General features: G+C 43.6%; 1 protein-coding gene across 1 annotated transcript in view; it reads left to right on the forward strand.

Annotated features, from left to right (window-relative positions):
* The window catches only part of abca12 (ATP-binding cassette, sub-family A (ABC1), member 12), a 52,582-nt gene that overhangs the window by 12,127 nt on the left and 27,844 nt on the right, over window positions 1–12,611 (forward strand). Inside the window, exons 19-38 of the mRNA XM_084688484.1 lie at window positions 149–2,857; window positions 3,070–3,182; window positions 3,397–3,464; window positions 3,959–4,443; window positions 4,662–4,774; window positions 4,987–5,069; window positions 5,371–5,855; window positions 6,075–6,187; window positions 6,400–6,467; window positions 7,081–7,565; window positions 7,780–7,892; window positions 8,105–8,187; window positions 8,497–8,981; window positions 9,201–9,313; window positions 9,566–9,633; window positions 10,097–10,245; window positions 10,478–10,608; window positions 10,875–11,017; window positions 11,756–11,938; window positions 12,118–12,335. Of these exons, the coding sequence (XP_084544610.1) occupies window positions 149–2,857; window positions 3,070–3,182; window positions 3,397–3,464; window positions 3,959–4,443; window positions 4,662–4,774; window positions 4,987–5,069; window positions 5,371–5,855; window positions 6,075–6,187; window positions 6,400–6,467; window positions 7,081–7,565; window positions 7,780–7,892; window positions 8,105–8,187; window positions 8,497–8,981; window positions 9,201–9,313; window positions 9,566–9,633; window positions 10,097–10,245; window positions 10,478–10,608; window positions 10,875–11,017; window positions 11,756–11,938; window positions 12,118–12,335 (6,408 nt within the window). The remainder of the gene's footprint in view (window positions 1–148; window positions 2,858–3,069; window positions 3,183–3,396; window positions 3,465–3,958; window positions 4,444–4,661; window positions 4,775–4,986; window positions 5,070–5,370; window positions 5,856–6,074; window positions 6,188–6,399; window positions 6,468–7,080; window positions 7,566–7,779; window positions 7,893–8,104; window positions 8,188–8,496; window positions 8,982–9,200; window positions 9,314–9,565; window positions 9,634–10,096; window positions 10,246–10,477; window positions 10,609–10,874; window positions 11,018–11,755; window positions 11,939–12,117; window positions 12,336–12,611) is intronic.

The following is a 12,611-nucleotide window of genomic DNA, read 5'->3' on the forward strand; positions in this document are numbered from 1 at the left end:
TGTAATTTGTATGTGAATGTGACAGAATACTGATTATGTCCAAAAACAGCTTGAGGAAAGGTGCTAAAGCTTTAACAAGTCCTAAATAGGGTTACTCATCTTGAAATGTGTTAAATGCAGGATAATTGTGTTTCTCTTTCTCCCTCAGATATGTGCAAGGGTCATTGGCTTTTGTTCAAGGAATCTACAGAGACTTCTATACAGCCACCCTCATGAAGTATCTCAGCTCCCCAGCTGTAATACCAGGAGATGGCTCTATCTCCAGCTTACTGGTCAATGTGACACAGGCTCTGGACAAGAACATCCATCTTATTTCCAACTTGATGAGCATAGAGCAGTTCAGTCCCAAACTCTCCCTCTTACTCCTCAACAACATGCTTGATAATCTGGGATTGAGGCCTTTGGAGGCTTTGTGGACGCAGGGTCCCCTTAACGCCTCCTCTGTCCTAACCATAGCCCTGGAAGTGGGCAGGAACACCCAAAAACTCTTCACCGGCCTGCCAGTCTATAACTCACAAGCTGAGTTGGAGGACTTGCTCATGCAGTTCTTGTCCATGAACATGAACCTCACATTGCCTCTGTCCCTTAGCCTTGGAGACGGCCTGCTCACCTACACAAGCTCTCTAAACTCTACAGAACTGGCCTTTCTTAGGGAGATCCTCAAGTCTCTAACCAATCACACATCAGCAGGCATCACTGACACAGTCCTACAGGCTGTGGAATTCTTGAAACAGGTGCTCGAAGCCCCCAACAATGACCCGACAACACTGATCCTGGGCTACCTTCACCAGCTACAGGGGTTCCTGGCTTCTGCCATCGAGTTACACAGGTACGATCAGCTAATGCTGCCAGGAGGGAACCTGACTATGGCCCAGGTCACTGATCTCCATCTGGCTGTAGTGGACCTTCTCCAGATCCTCTCTCCTGCCTCCCTCCAGGCCCTCAGCCAGGCAGGAGAGCAGGCAGCCCTGGGTGCAGTTATGCAACAGTTTGGAGCCCTCCTACCTCCTGAGCTCCAGCAACGCTTCATGGGCCTGATCAAACACACTCAGGCCCTGGTGGAGAGCTTAACAGCATGTTCAGTGACAGGGCAAGACTGCACATATGCAGTTCCCCAGGTGTTCCAGATCCTCTCTCAGGCTGCTGAAGCACTGTTAGCGACTAGTGGAAACATCACTATCCAGCTGGGGCCAGTTAATCCTAACCTGGTGACCCCAGAGTCCTTCTCTGTGACGGGCAACCTTCTGTCTCTGCTCCTGTCCTGGACTGATGAGACCAACATGTCCTCCTCTCCAGAAGCCCTTATAAAGACCGTGAATCAGATCCTTAATTTCCTCCAGCAGGTCACCAGTCAGCCCAACATCAGCATATCTGCTCTCCAGGAGGCTCTCAGACAATCGAACCTCACCCTAGGGCAACTGGATAGAATTGCCACATTGGCTGGAGCGGCAAACATTCCCGACCTCCTGGCTAACATCTTGGGCATTGCCAGTGTTCCTCAGTGCCTGGAGCTCCAACCTATCAACATAACAGCCTACATGGGGGTGACTGACACCAGTCCAGCTAAGTGTGCAGTGGAGCTGATAGACGGAGTCAGTGGCTTCATCCAGCACCTGCCCATGCCTCCAGGAAGCCAGTCAAATTACACCGCACTCGTCGCTGTTATCCCAATCCTGGTCAACCAGTCTGTTAGCATCGGCCTAGCATCTGCTTCTGGTTCAGGCTCACCTTCATCCATCATGCACGCCCTAACCAGCACCCTGGCAGGCATTAGAGAGAACATCAAACCCCTCTCCCTCCAGTCCATCCAGCAAGTGAGCAATGAACTTAGTGTAGTGGAGGGTCTACTCTACTTGGCCTCTTCGGGACAATATCCCCTCCATACACTGAACTCCACTCTGCTGGAGGACTTGTTATATGCCCAGAATGTGTATTTGAAGATCGCCCAGTGGTACTTGAGGAAGTTGGAGAATGTGACAAGCACCAGCACTTTTTCCGAGCTCCTTCTCCCTGTCTACTACATTACAGAGATGCAGCTCGCCCTGCAGATCTCTCAAACGGAGGTTTCCCTTTTTGTCAGCAATCAGGTTGAAGACCTAATCAAAAACACCCACAATCCCGTAGATGGCATAGAGGTTAGCAATATAGGGCAGGCAGTTGCCAAGATACTCCAAGTTAGCATGGAACAGGTGAGGCAAAACCTACAGCTCCAGAATGACCATTACCAGGCCATGGGGCACCCACCAGTGTTCAACTCATCCATGCTGAACATGGTTGACACCTTGGTCCAGAAATACCTTAACATAACACTTAATTGGCTGAGAGACCCCCACGTGACCTCTGTCATCACCAGCATGCTCCAATGGAACAACAGCTCCATGAGCATCACTGTCCCAGGCCAAGACCTGTTCAAGCTGCTTCAGACAATTGTGCCTCTTCTAACACCTGATGAACAGGCCTACCTTGTCCTCATCGACCAGATCACCCAGTCCCTGAACCAGGTGCTGTTGGTGGCCAGCCAACCAGGCGGCTTGGAGAGTGAACTCTTCATTGGAGCCATATTGGATGCAGCCAGGACTGTGCTGAGTAACTTGACTGCCATGACTGGTCCCCTGCCTCCCTCAGTCAGTGAGAACATCATGGGAGTACTTCACAGTTCACTCCTCCTGGCCCTAAGACCTGAGATGGCCTATGCCCAGGCCCGTAACCTGACCCTGGACATCTTGTGGAGAGGAGAAGTACTTATCCAGAACCTGATCCCAACGGCTGCTGAATACCTTCTGCCTGGAATCAAACTCATGCGCACCTACTTTCAGATCATCTCCACAGCTGGTGGCCCAGACAAATTCAATGAGATGTGAGTCATGTTATTATAGGTCTTCATCTATGTTCCCTTTGAGTAGATGGATAAAGATGTGTCATACCATTAAATACAAATAATGACAAATCTGAAATGCGGGTGAAAGACCATAGCACACATACACATTTTAACTTTAGGAGCAGAAATATGACAAAATTGTTGGTGGTATTGTGGATGATGATGATGGTTAATTTTGCTTTTGATTTCAGCATCCTGGGTGAGCTGAGCACAGTTCAGAGTCTCTTGCCCCCTGACAACAGTACACAAGCCTTTATGTCTGTGATCATGAGCATCAGTCACTTCATCTTGGACCCCAGCCAAGGTCAGTCAGATTTTCATCACAGGTGTGTCGGATGTAATGTCCTAATGGACTAATTTAGTCAAGCTGGCAGTATGCACTGCATTATTGAAAACCTTTCATGATTATTCTACCAGACAGGCCACAATGTCTGACTTTTTATCCAATGAATACCGTTTTCAACCAACTGTTAAGAGAAACATTTGTTTACTCATGTTATCAATGTTATTTTACACAGGCAATACAGGCCTGTGGCTGAGTTTTGAAAACATCACAGTTGAAAACATTGCTCAAATTACTAATCAGGTAAGACTAGTTTATTGTAGTCTTGTTTATTGCAAAATGCATAGTATGTAATTATATTTCCAAACCCTGCTATAGAGAAACAGTAACTGTGTCCAGAGATTGTTGTTTGCATCATGTTTGGAATGATATTAGCATTTATTACACAATGCCAACCAAAATACCAGACATTTGATCAAATACTTTATATATATGTTGATATAGTTGTGGTTATTCCATCCTGATAGTAAATCTTGGTTCCAGGAAAATAGTAAGGCCATGGTATAATATAAATGGTAAATATTGACAAATGAGGAGGATTTAACTGTGTCCTAAAGCAAGCCAGTCAGTAGCCCTAATGTGGGTTTTCAGTGTCACAATTGAATACAAATTTTAGTTTTTGATGTTCTACCCTTTCCTCTTCTTACCTTGTTACTTGTAAAATATAAAAGTTGGTTTTAGATGAGTTGATCGTTTTTAAGGATGAGCAATGTTACACTTTTTTTTTTCTTTGTCAGATGGGAAGTCTTCTAAACTCTCTGCTGCCACTCATCATCGGGGAACAGGGCATGCATTTAACCCTTCTCACACCCAGTGAGAAGGTCTACTTTGTCCTCATCGACCAGATCACCCAGTCCCTGAACCAGGTTCTGTTGGTGGCCAGCCAACCAGGCGGCTTGGAGAGTGATCTCTTCATTGGAGCCATATTGGATGCAGCCAGAACTGTGCTGAGTAACTTTACTGCCATGACTGGTCCCCTGCCTCCCTCAGTCAGTGAGAACATCATGGGAGTACTTCACAGTTCACTCCTCCTGGCCCTAAGACCTGAGATGGCCTATGCCCAGGCCCGTAACCTCACCCTGGACATCTTGTGGAGAGGAGAAGGACTCATTCAGGACCTGATCCCAATGACTGCTGAATACCTTCTGCCTGGAATCAAACTCATGCGCACCTACTTTCAGATCATCTCCACAGCTGGTGGCCCAGACAAATTCAATGAGATGTGAGTCAAGTTAGCATAGGTCTTCTTCTATGTTCCCTTTGACTTCAGAGGAGAAGATGGATAAATATGTCTCAAACTGTTTCAATAAAAATAATGACAAATCTGAAATGACGGGTGAAAGACCATAGCACACATGCATATACTACCTTTAGGAGCAGAAATGACAAAACTGTCAGTAGTATAGTGGATGATAATGATTAATTTTCCTTTGATTTCAGCATCCTGGGTGAGCTGAGCACAGTTCAGAGTCTCTTGCCCCCTGACAACAGTACACAAGCCTTTCTGTCTGTGATCATGAGCATCAGTCACTTCATGTTGGATCCCAGCCAAGGTCAGTCAACTTTTCACCACAAGTGTGTCGGGTGTAACGTCTTCATAGACTGATTTAGTCAAGCTGGTAGTATACACTTCATTACTGAAACCTTTCATGATTATCTGCCAGACAGGCCTCACTGTCTGAAATGTTATTCTACGAATACTGTTTTCAGCCAACTGTTATGAGAAACATTAATGTCTTTATGTTATCAATGTTATTTTACACAGGCAACGCAATCCTGTGGCCAAGCTTTGAAAACATCACTGTTGAAAACATCACAGTTGAAGATATTTCTCAAATTACTAATCAGGTAAGACTAGTATACTGGTCTTGCTTCTTCTTAAATGGAAAGTACATATTTATATTTCCCAACCCTCCTATAGACAAACATGTTCACGTCATGTTTGGAATGATTTGACCATTTATGACACAATGCCAGCCAAAATTACCAGACATGTTTGATCACATCCTGTACATATCAGTGTATATAGTTGTGGTTTACCAGCTTGATAGTAAATATCAGTTCCAGGAAAATGATAAGGCAATGCTCAAACATATATGGTAAATATTGACAAATTAGAAAAGTTGCATGTTTTTTTTTTCTCTGTCAGATGGGAAGCCTTCTAAACTCTCTGCTGCCACTCATCATTGGGGAACAAGGCATGAATTTAACCCTTCTCGCACCCAGTGAACAGGCCTACCTTGTCCTCATAGACCAGATCACTCAGTCCCTAAACCAGGTTCTGCTGGTGGCCAGACAACCAGGCGGCTTGGAGAGTGATCTCTTCATTGGAGCCATATTGGATGCAGCCAGGACTGTGCTGAGTAACTTGACTGCCATGACTGGTCCCCTGCCTCCCTCAGTCAGTGAGAACATCATGGGGGTACTTCACAGTTCACTCCTCCTGGCCCTAAGACCTGAGATGGCCTATGCCCAGGCCCGTAACCTCACTCTGGACATCTTGTGGAAAGGAGAAGGACTCATCCAGAACCTGATCCCAATGGCTGCTGAATACCTTCTGCCTGGAATTAAACTCATGCGCACCTACTTTCAGATCATCTCCACAGCTGGTGGCCCAGACAAATTCAATGAGATGTGAGTCATGTTATCATAGGTTTTCTTCTATGTTCCCTTTGACTTCAGAGGAGTAGATGGATAAAAAGGGCTCATGTAGTTTAAATACAAATAATTACAAATCTGGAATGATGGTGAAAAACCCCATCAAACAAGCATATTTTACCTTTAGGAGCAGAAATATGACAATACTGTTGCTGGTATTGCGGATGATGATTGTTAATTTTCCTTTGATTTCAGCATCCTGGGTGAGCTGAGCACAGTTCAGAGTCTCTTGCCCCCTGACAACAGTACACAAGCCTTTCTGTCTGTGATCATGAGCATCAGTCACTTCATCTTGGATCCCAGCCAAGGTTAGTCAACTTTTCACCACAGGCGTGTCGGATGTAACGTCCTAATGGACTGTTTTCGTCAAGCTAGCAGTATACACTTCATTACTGAAACCTTTCATGATTATCTGCCAGACAGGCCACACTCTCTGAATATGTATCCATTGAATACTGTTTTCAGCCAACTGCGATGAGAAACGTTCATGTGTCTATGTTATCAATGTTATTTTACACAGGCAACACAATCCTGTGGCCAAGCTTTGAAAACATCACTGTTGAAAACATTCCTCAAATTACTAATCAGGTAAAGATAGCATTGTCTTGCTTCTACAAACATGCATAAAATGCATTTATATTTACTAGCCCTGCCTAGGAAACATATTGACTGTCTTCAGAGATCTATGTTCACAAGTCACGTTTGGAAAGTGTTCAGCATTTATTACACAACACCAACCAAATTACTTGACATATTTGATAATATTCTGTTTATCCAAGTATGGTATTCATTTGTTTTCCAGGCATGTATGCAAAAGTTTATTGCTATTACAAGACAATTTTTTTTTTTTTTTTTATGAAACAAAGTATTGTGTTAATTGAACAGACACTTTTATCCAAAGTGACATGCAGTCTAGGGGGAAATCTGAACTTAAAGCCCCTTGATCTACAGTCAGATGCTGTAGCACTGAACTATACTCAACAAAGGCTGAGGGATTTTCTGTGTCCAACATCCAATCAGTCAGTAACCCTACTGTGTGTTTTCAGTGACACAGAAAGACAAAAAAAATATATATATATATATTGTATGCCCCACCCTTTCCTCTCCTTGCCTAGTTGCTTGTATGGAATAACAATAGGTGTTATATGTTGATAGTTTTCAATAATGAGAAAGGTTACACTTGTGGTTTTCTCTCTGTCAGATGGGAAGCCTTTTAAACTCTCTGCTGCCACTCATCATTGGGGAACAAGGCATGCATTTAACCCTTCTCACACCCAATGAGAAGGTCTACTTTGACCTCATCGACCAGATCACCCAGTCCCTGAACCAGGTGCTGTTGGTGGCCAGCCAACCAGGCGGCTTGGAGAGTGATCTCTTCATTGGAGCCATATTGGATGCAGCCAGAACTGTGCTGAGTAACTTGACTGCCATTACTGGCCCCCTGCCTCCCTCAGTCAGTGAGAACATCATGGGAGTACTTCACAGTTCACTCCTCCTGGCCCTAAGACCTGAAATGGCCTATGCCCAGGCCCGTAACCTCACTCTGGACATCTTGTGGAAAGGAGAAGGACTCATCCAGAACCTGATCCCAATGGCTGCTGAATACCTTCTTCCTGGAATCAAACTCATGCGCACCTACTTTCAGATCATCTCCACAGCTGGTGGCCCAGACAAATTCAATGAGATGTGAGTCATGTTATCACGGGTGTATGTTCCCTTAGACTTCAAAAGAGTAAATTAACAAAGATGGCTCATTCCGTTTACATAAAAATAATGACAAATCTGAAATAATGGTGATAGACCACAGCACACAAGCATATTTTGCCTCTAGGAGCTTACATATGACAATACTGTTGTTGGTATTGAGGATGATGTTGGTGAATTTTACTTTTGATTTCAGCATTCTGGGAGAGCTGAGCACAGTTCAGAGTCTCTTGCCCCCTGACAACAGTACACAAGCCTTTATGTCTGTGATCAAGAGCATCAGTCACTTCATCTTGGACCCCAGCCAAGGTTAGTCAGATTTTCACCACTGGTGTGTCGGGTGTACCATCCTAATGGACTGATTTAGTCAAGCTGGCAATATACACTTAATTCCTAAAACCTTTCATGATTATTTGCCAGACAGGCCTCACTGTCTGAAATGTTATCGTATGAATACTGTTTTCAGCCAACTGTTATGAGAAACATTAATGTCTTTATGTTATCAATGTTATTTTACACAGGTAACGCAATCCTGTGGCCAAGCTTTGAAAACATCACTGTTGAAAACATCACAGTTGAAGATATTTCTCAAATTACTAATCAGGTAAGACTAGTATGCTGGTCTTGCTTCTTCTTAAATGGAAAGTACATATTTATATTTTGTAACCCTGTTATTGATAAACATTGACTGTCTCCAGAGATCCATGTTTAGAATGATTTTACCTTTTAGTACACCATGCCATCCAAAATACCAAACATGTTTGATCACATACTGTATATCTCAGTGTATATAGTTGTGGTTTTACCATATTGATAGTAAAGATCAATTCCAGGAAAATAATAAGGCAATGGTGAAATAGCAATGGTAAATATTGACAAATTAGATAAGTTACACTTGTTTTCTCTCTGTCAGATGGAAAGCCTTCTAAACTCTCTGCTGCCACTCATCATCGGGGAACAAGGCATGAATTTAACCCTTCTCACATCCAGTGAACAGGCCTACCTTGTCCTCATCGACCAGATCACCCAGTCCCTGAACCAGGTTCTGTTGGTGGCCAGCCAACCAGGCGGCTTGGAGAGTGAACTCTTCATTGGAGCCATATTGGATGCAGCCAGGACTGTGCTGAGTAACTTGACTGCCATGACTGGTCCCCTGCCTCCCTCAGTCAGTGAGAACATCATGGGAGTACTTCACAGTTCACTCCTCCTGGCCCTAAGACCTGAGATGGCTTATGCCCAGGCCCGTAACCTCACCCTGGACATCTTGTGGAGAGGAGAAGGACTCATTCAGGACCTGATCCCGATGACTGCTGAATACCTTCTGCCTGGAATTAAACTCATGCGCACCTACTTTCAGATCATCTCCACAGCTGGTGGCCCAGACAAATTCAATGAGATGTGAGTCAAGTTATCATAGGTCTTTGTCTATGTTCCCTTTGACTTCAGAGGAGTAGATGGATAAAGATGTCTCAAACTGTTTCAATAAAAATAATGACAAATTTGAAATGAGGGTAAAAGCGATAGCACACAAGCATATTTTACCTTAAGGAGCATAAATACGATAAAAATGTCAATAGTATTGCGGGTGATGATGGTTAATTTTACTTTTGATTTCAGCATTCTGGGAGAGCTGAGCACAGTTCAGAGTCTCTTGCCCCCTGACAACAGTACACAAGCCTTTCTGTCTGTGATCATGAGTATCAGTCACTTCATCTTGGACCCCAGCCAAGGTCGGTCAGATTTTTACCAAATGTGTGTCGGGTGTACCGTCCTAATGGACTCTGACGTTGTCAGCCTAGCAGCATAAATGTCATTAATGACACCCTTTTATGATAAGTAGCCAGACATTTTAAACACCATGTACTAACATAGCTAACTATAGAAGGTCTCACCTTCTGACTTCTTTGTCAGATGAATACTATCTCACACAGCTATCAAGAAAAGCATTCAGTTGTTCATGTTATCAATGTTATTTCACACAGGCACTGCAATTCTTTGGCCGAGCTTTGAAAATATGACTGTTGAAACCATTGCTCAAATTACTAACCAGGTAAGGCTAGTATAGTCCGATTTCTTGAAAAAGATGTAAGAATGTATATTTCCCAACCCCACTATAGAAAAACCTTGTCTGTCTCCAGATACATGCTTACATGTTATGTTTTGCATAAGTTAAGCATTTCTTAATTGATGCCAACCACAATACCTGACAGATTTGATCAAGTAGATGTCAATGTGTGGTACAGTATCTGCAGTTTTCCAACATACCTAAAAGTTAATATTAACGTGCTTGTAAATAAAATGCACGGTGAACATGAAATAACTATCCATTTACAAACTATACTTTTTTTTTCAACTTATGAATTACGCCAATTAGTCAATAGTTCCATTTTGTTATTTATATTTATTCTGTAGAAGAACTGATGGCTCTCCCACCCTTTACACTCATTACCTAGTCACTTGTAAAACAAAAGGAAGTTATGTCATAGCTAATGTTACATGTTTATCTCTTTCAGATGGAAAGTCTTCTGCAGTCTCTGGTTCCCCTAATCCTTGGAGAACAAAGCATGACTACAACCATCCCATCCCTTGAGATCTTTAACGATATCAACACAATCATCGTTGACATCCTCACTGGACAAGCCGACCAGCTCACCTGGGACAAGTAAGTCAAAAGATTACCCAACCACGGAAGAAAAGAAATTGAATGGAGAGGCAATTGCCAAAGAGATGTGTAATCATAGAAGTTGAGTAATGGGATAGTGTGTTCAATTGTTGTCTGTAAAACTGATCATTGGGGGAAGCACATTTCATTCATCTTTATTAATCAGTCCATCTTTTATTTAAGGTGATGTGCTTTTGTCCTAAGTGTTCCATGTGTTTACTGTGTCTGGCAGGCTGCAAAGGATTCTGGGGGATCTGCTGTTGACCATCAGAAGGTCCTCCAGCTGGGACTCTGTGCCCCCTGCTGTGTCTGTGATGAGGGAGGTTGTGGGAGCCCTAGTTCAAAACTTGAAGGCTGAGACAGGTGACTGAGGCAGTAAACATCCCATTAACAGTCAACAACAAAGCTTACACCTATTGTTTTTAGCCTGCCCTGTTGTTGAAGCATGTACCATGCTATGCGTCTGTATGAAATGTTTAGTCTTGTGTTGAGCAACTGAGCACTGAAGCATTGTATTGTGTTTTTTGTTTGTGTTTCGTGTAACAAAAATGTCTGTCAAAGATTGTAGATCACTTGAGAGGGAATTCATGAACTGTCGCAAAGTTTCATATCTTTTCTGTACTCCACAGATCTAATAATGAGCTTCCAGATACCCCTAACTACTCTGATATCAGAGATTGTGCATTCTGTTAATGCCAGTCAGCTGAACATTGCTGATGTTTTGGAGCAAATGCCAAAGGCCATCCAGAACACCGTGGAATCTGCCATACAGGTTAGAAGGGTAGTCTGACGTGTTCTCACAGTATCTGTGACACTGGTTGAGTGAACAAGAAAAGTGTTCTTGCATGCTACCGTAAAGAATGGCTTGCTCATTACAAGGACCATTTATTGAACAGACCGGTTTGCTTATCTCCGTTAAAACCAACAATTGAAAGAAAGTATTTTCTGCTGTAGTCTTCCATGTGCATCTTCCATGTGCCTTCACGCTTAACGCTATTGTCTTTGTCAAGCACAAATCTTAGAACACACCTAAGGCTACCAGACAAAATGTCATGTCATTCCATGCATGCCTTCTCAGAAACCAGACACACCTGCAAAATTCTCAGAAATAGCCTCTGTGTGTCTGCATTGTGATTCAGACACCACTGCTCTTTGACTACCAATGATGATTATCTGTGTTTTGCCTCATCTTAGGAGTACAAACCAAATTGCCCTGTACAAATACACGTCATGTACATGTACTACTGACTTGAATGCGTAATATCAGTATGTGTAATATACGTGAGGAAGAGACATAGAGAGGACGAACAGACAAAAAAGAAAGAGAGTATGTCTGTCAGAGCCCCATAGACACTTGTGTGAGCTGTCTGCCCTTTCCATTGATGGAATGAAGAAGCTCTTTTGTCCTGTTAAACCTGTTCAAGCCAACTATTCTCACTGAACTGACCTTCTGTTAGCAAACCATTGACATATGATGACTTGTTTACTCACTGTTGTTATCTCTACATAGGACAATGTGAGCAACGAGGCCTTGGAGTGCAGGAATGTTCTGGAAGTTTGGGATCAGGTTAGAGAGGCAGCTGGTCTCAGTACAGACACCCTGGAAATGTGGTGTAACATCAGCCTGCTGCCGGTTATAAAGTCATTCGAGGGATCCAATCAACTCTTTGCCACTCTGAATAATAATATGACTGTGAGTAATAAGGTATTCCTCCACCAGTTGGAGTATCTCTGAATCCCACCACCGTTTTGTCCTGCAACGTAAAAAGATACGTGAAACATTGGGCACTAGATGGCAGTGTGACTTCACCGGTTAAACCAGTGTTCCACTGATACAGGGACTGAACCACAATCTGCCTGTTGTCCACACAGGGAATGGCGATGGCTGCAGGATCAGTGAATAGTACAGCTGCTGGGATTGTGGCAGCTCTGCGGTCTCTGTACTGGGTCAACGCCAATCTCACACGTGTCTCTGAGCAGCTGACCTCGGCCTTGTTGTACCATTTCACCCAGCTGGGAGAAGTGGACGTGAGCCCTACCACCCAGGCTCAGTGGAATACCCTGTTCCTTGGAATGCAGCTAAGACAAAGGTGGCCACCAGCCCTTCCCACCTGACTTATGCTGACATGATTTCATTTCCACTATTGAATGTTAATGGCTCAACATAGGAGAGGTGCAGCCTACTGTCAGAACAGTGATCCCACATTACAATCACTTTTGAGGATTTGAATGTAGACAGACAGAGTCAGAGGATGTTTTCACGCTCTATGGTGGAATAACAAAGGCAACAGGCAAAGCGTTATGATCTTACAGCACAACAGATATGCTGCTATTATCAGCCAAAGCCAGGTTGTAGAGATCAGCCC

Source organism: Hypomesus nipponensis, chromosome 23, assembly GCF_054491055.1.
Source record: "Hypomesus nipponensis isolate SF chromosome 23, ASM5449105v1, whole genome shotgun sequence".
Lineage (NCBI taxonomy): Eukaryota > Metazoa > Chordata > Actinopteri > Osmeriformes > Osmeridae > Hypomesus > Hypomesus nipponensis.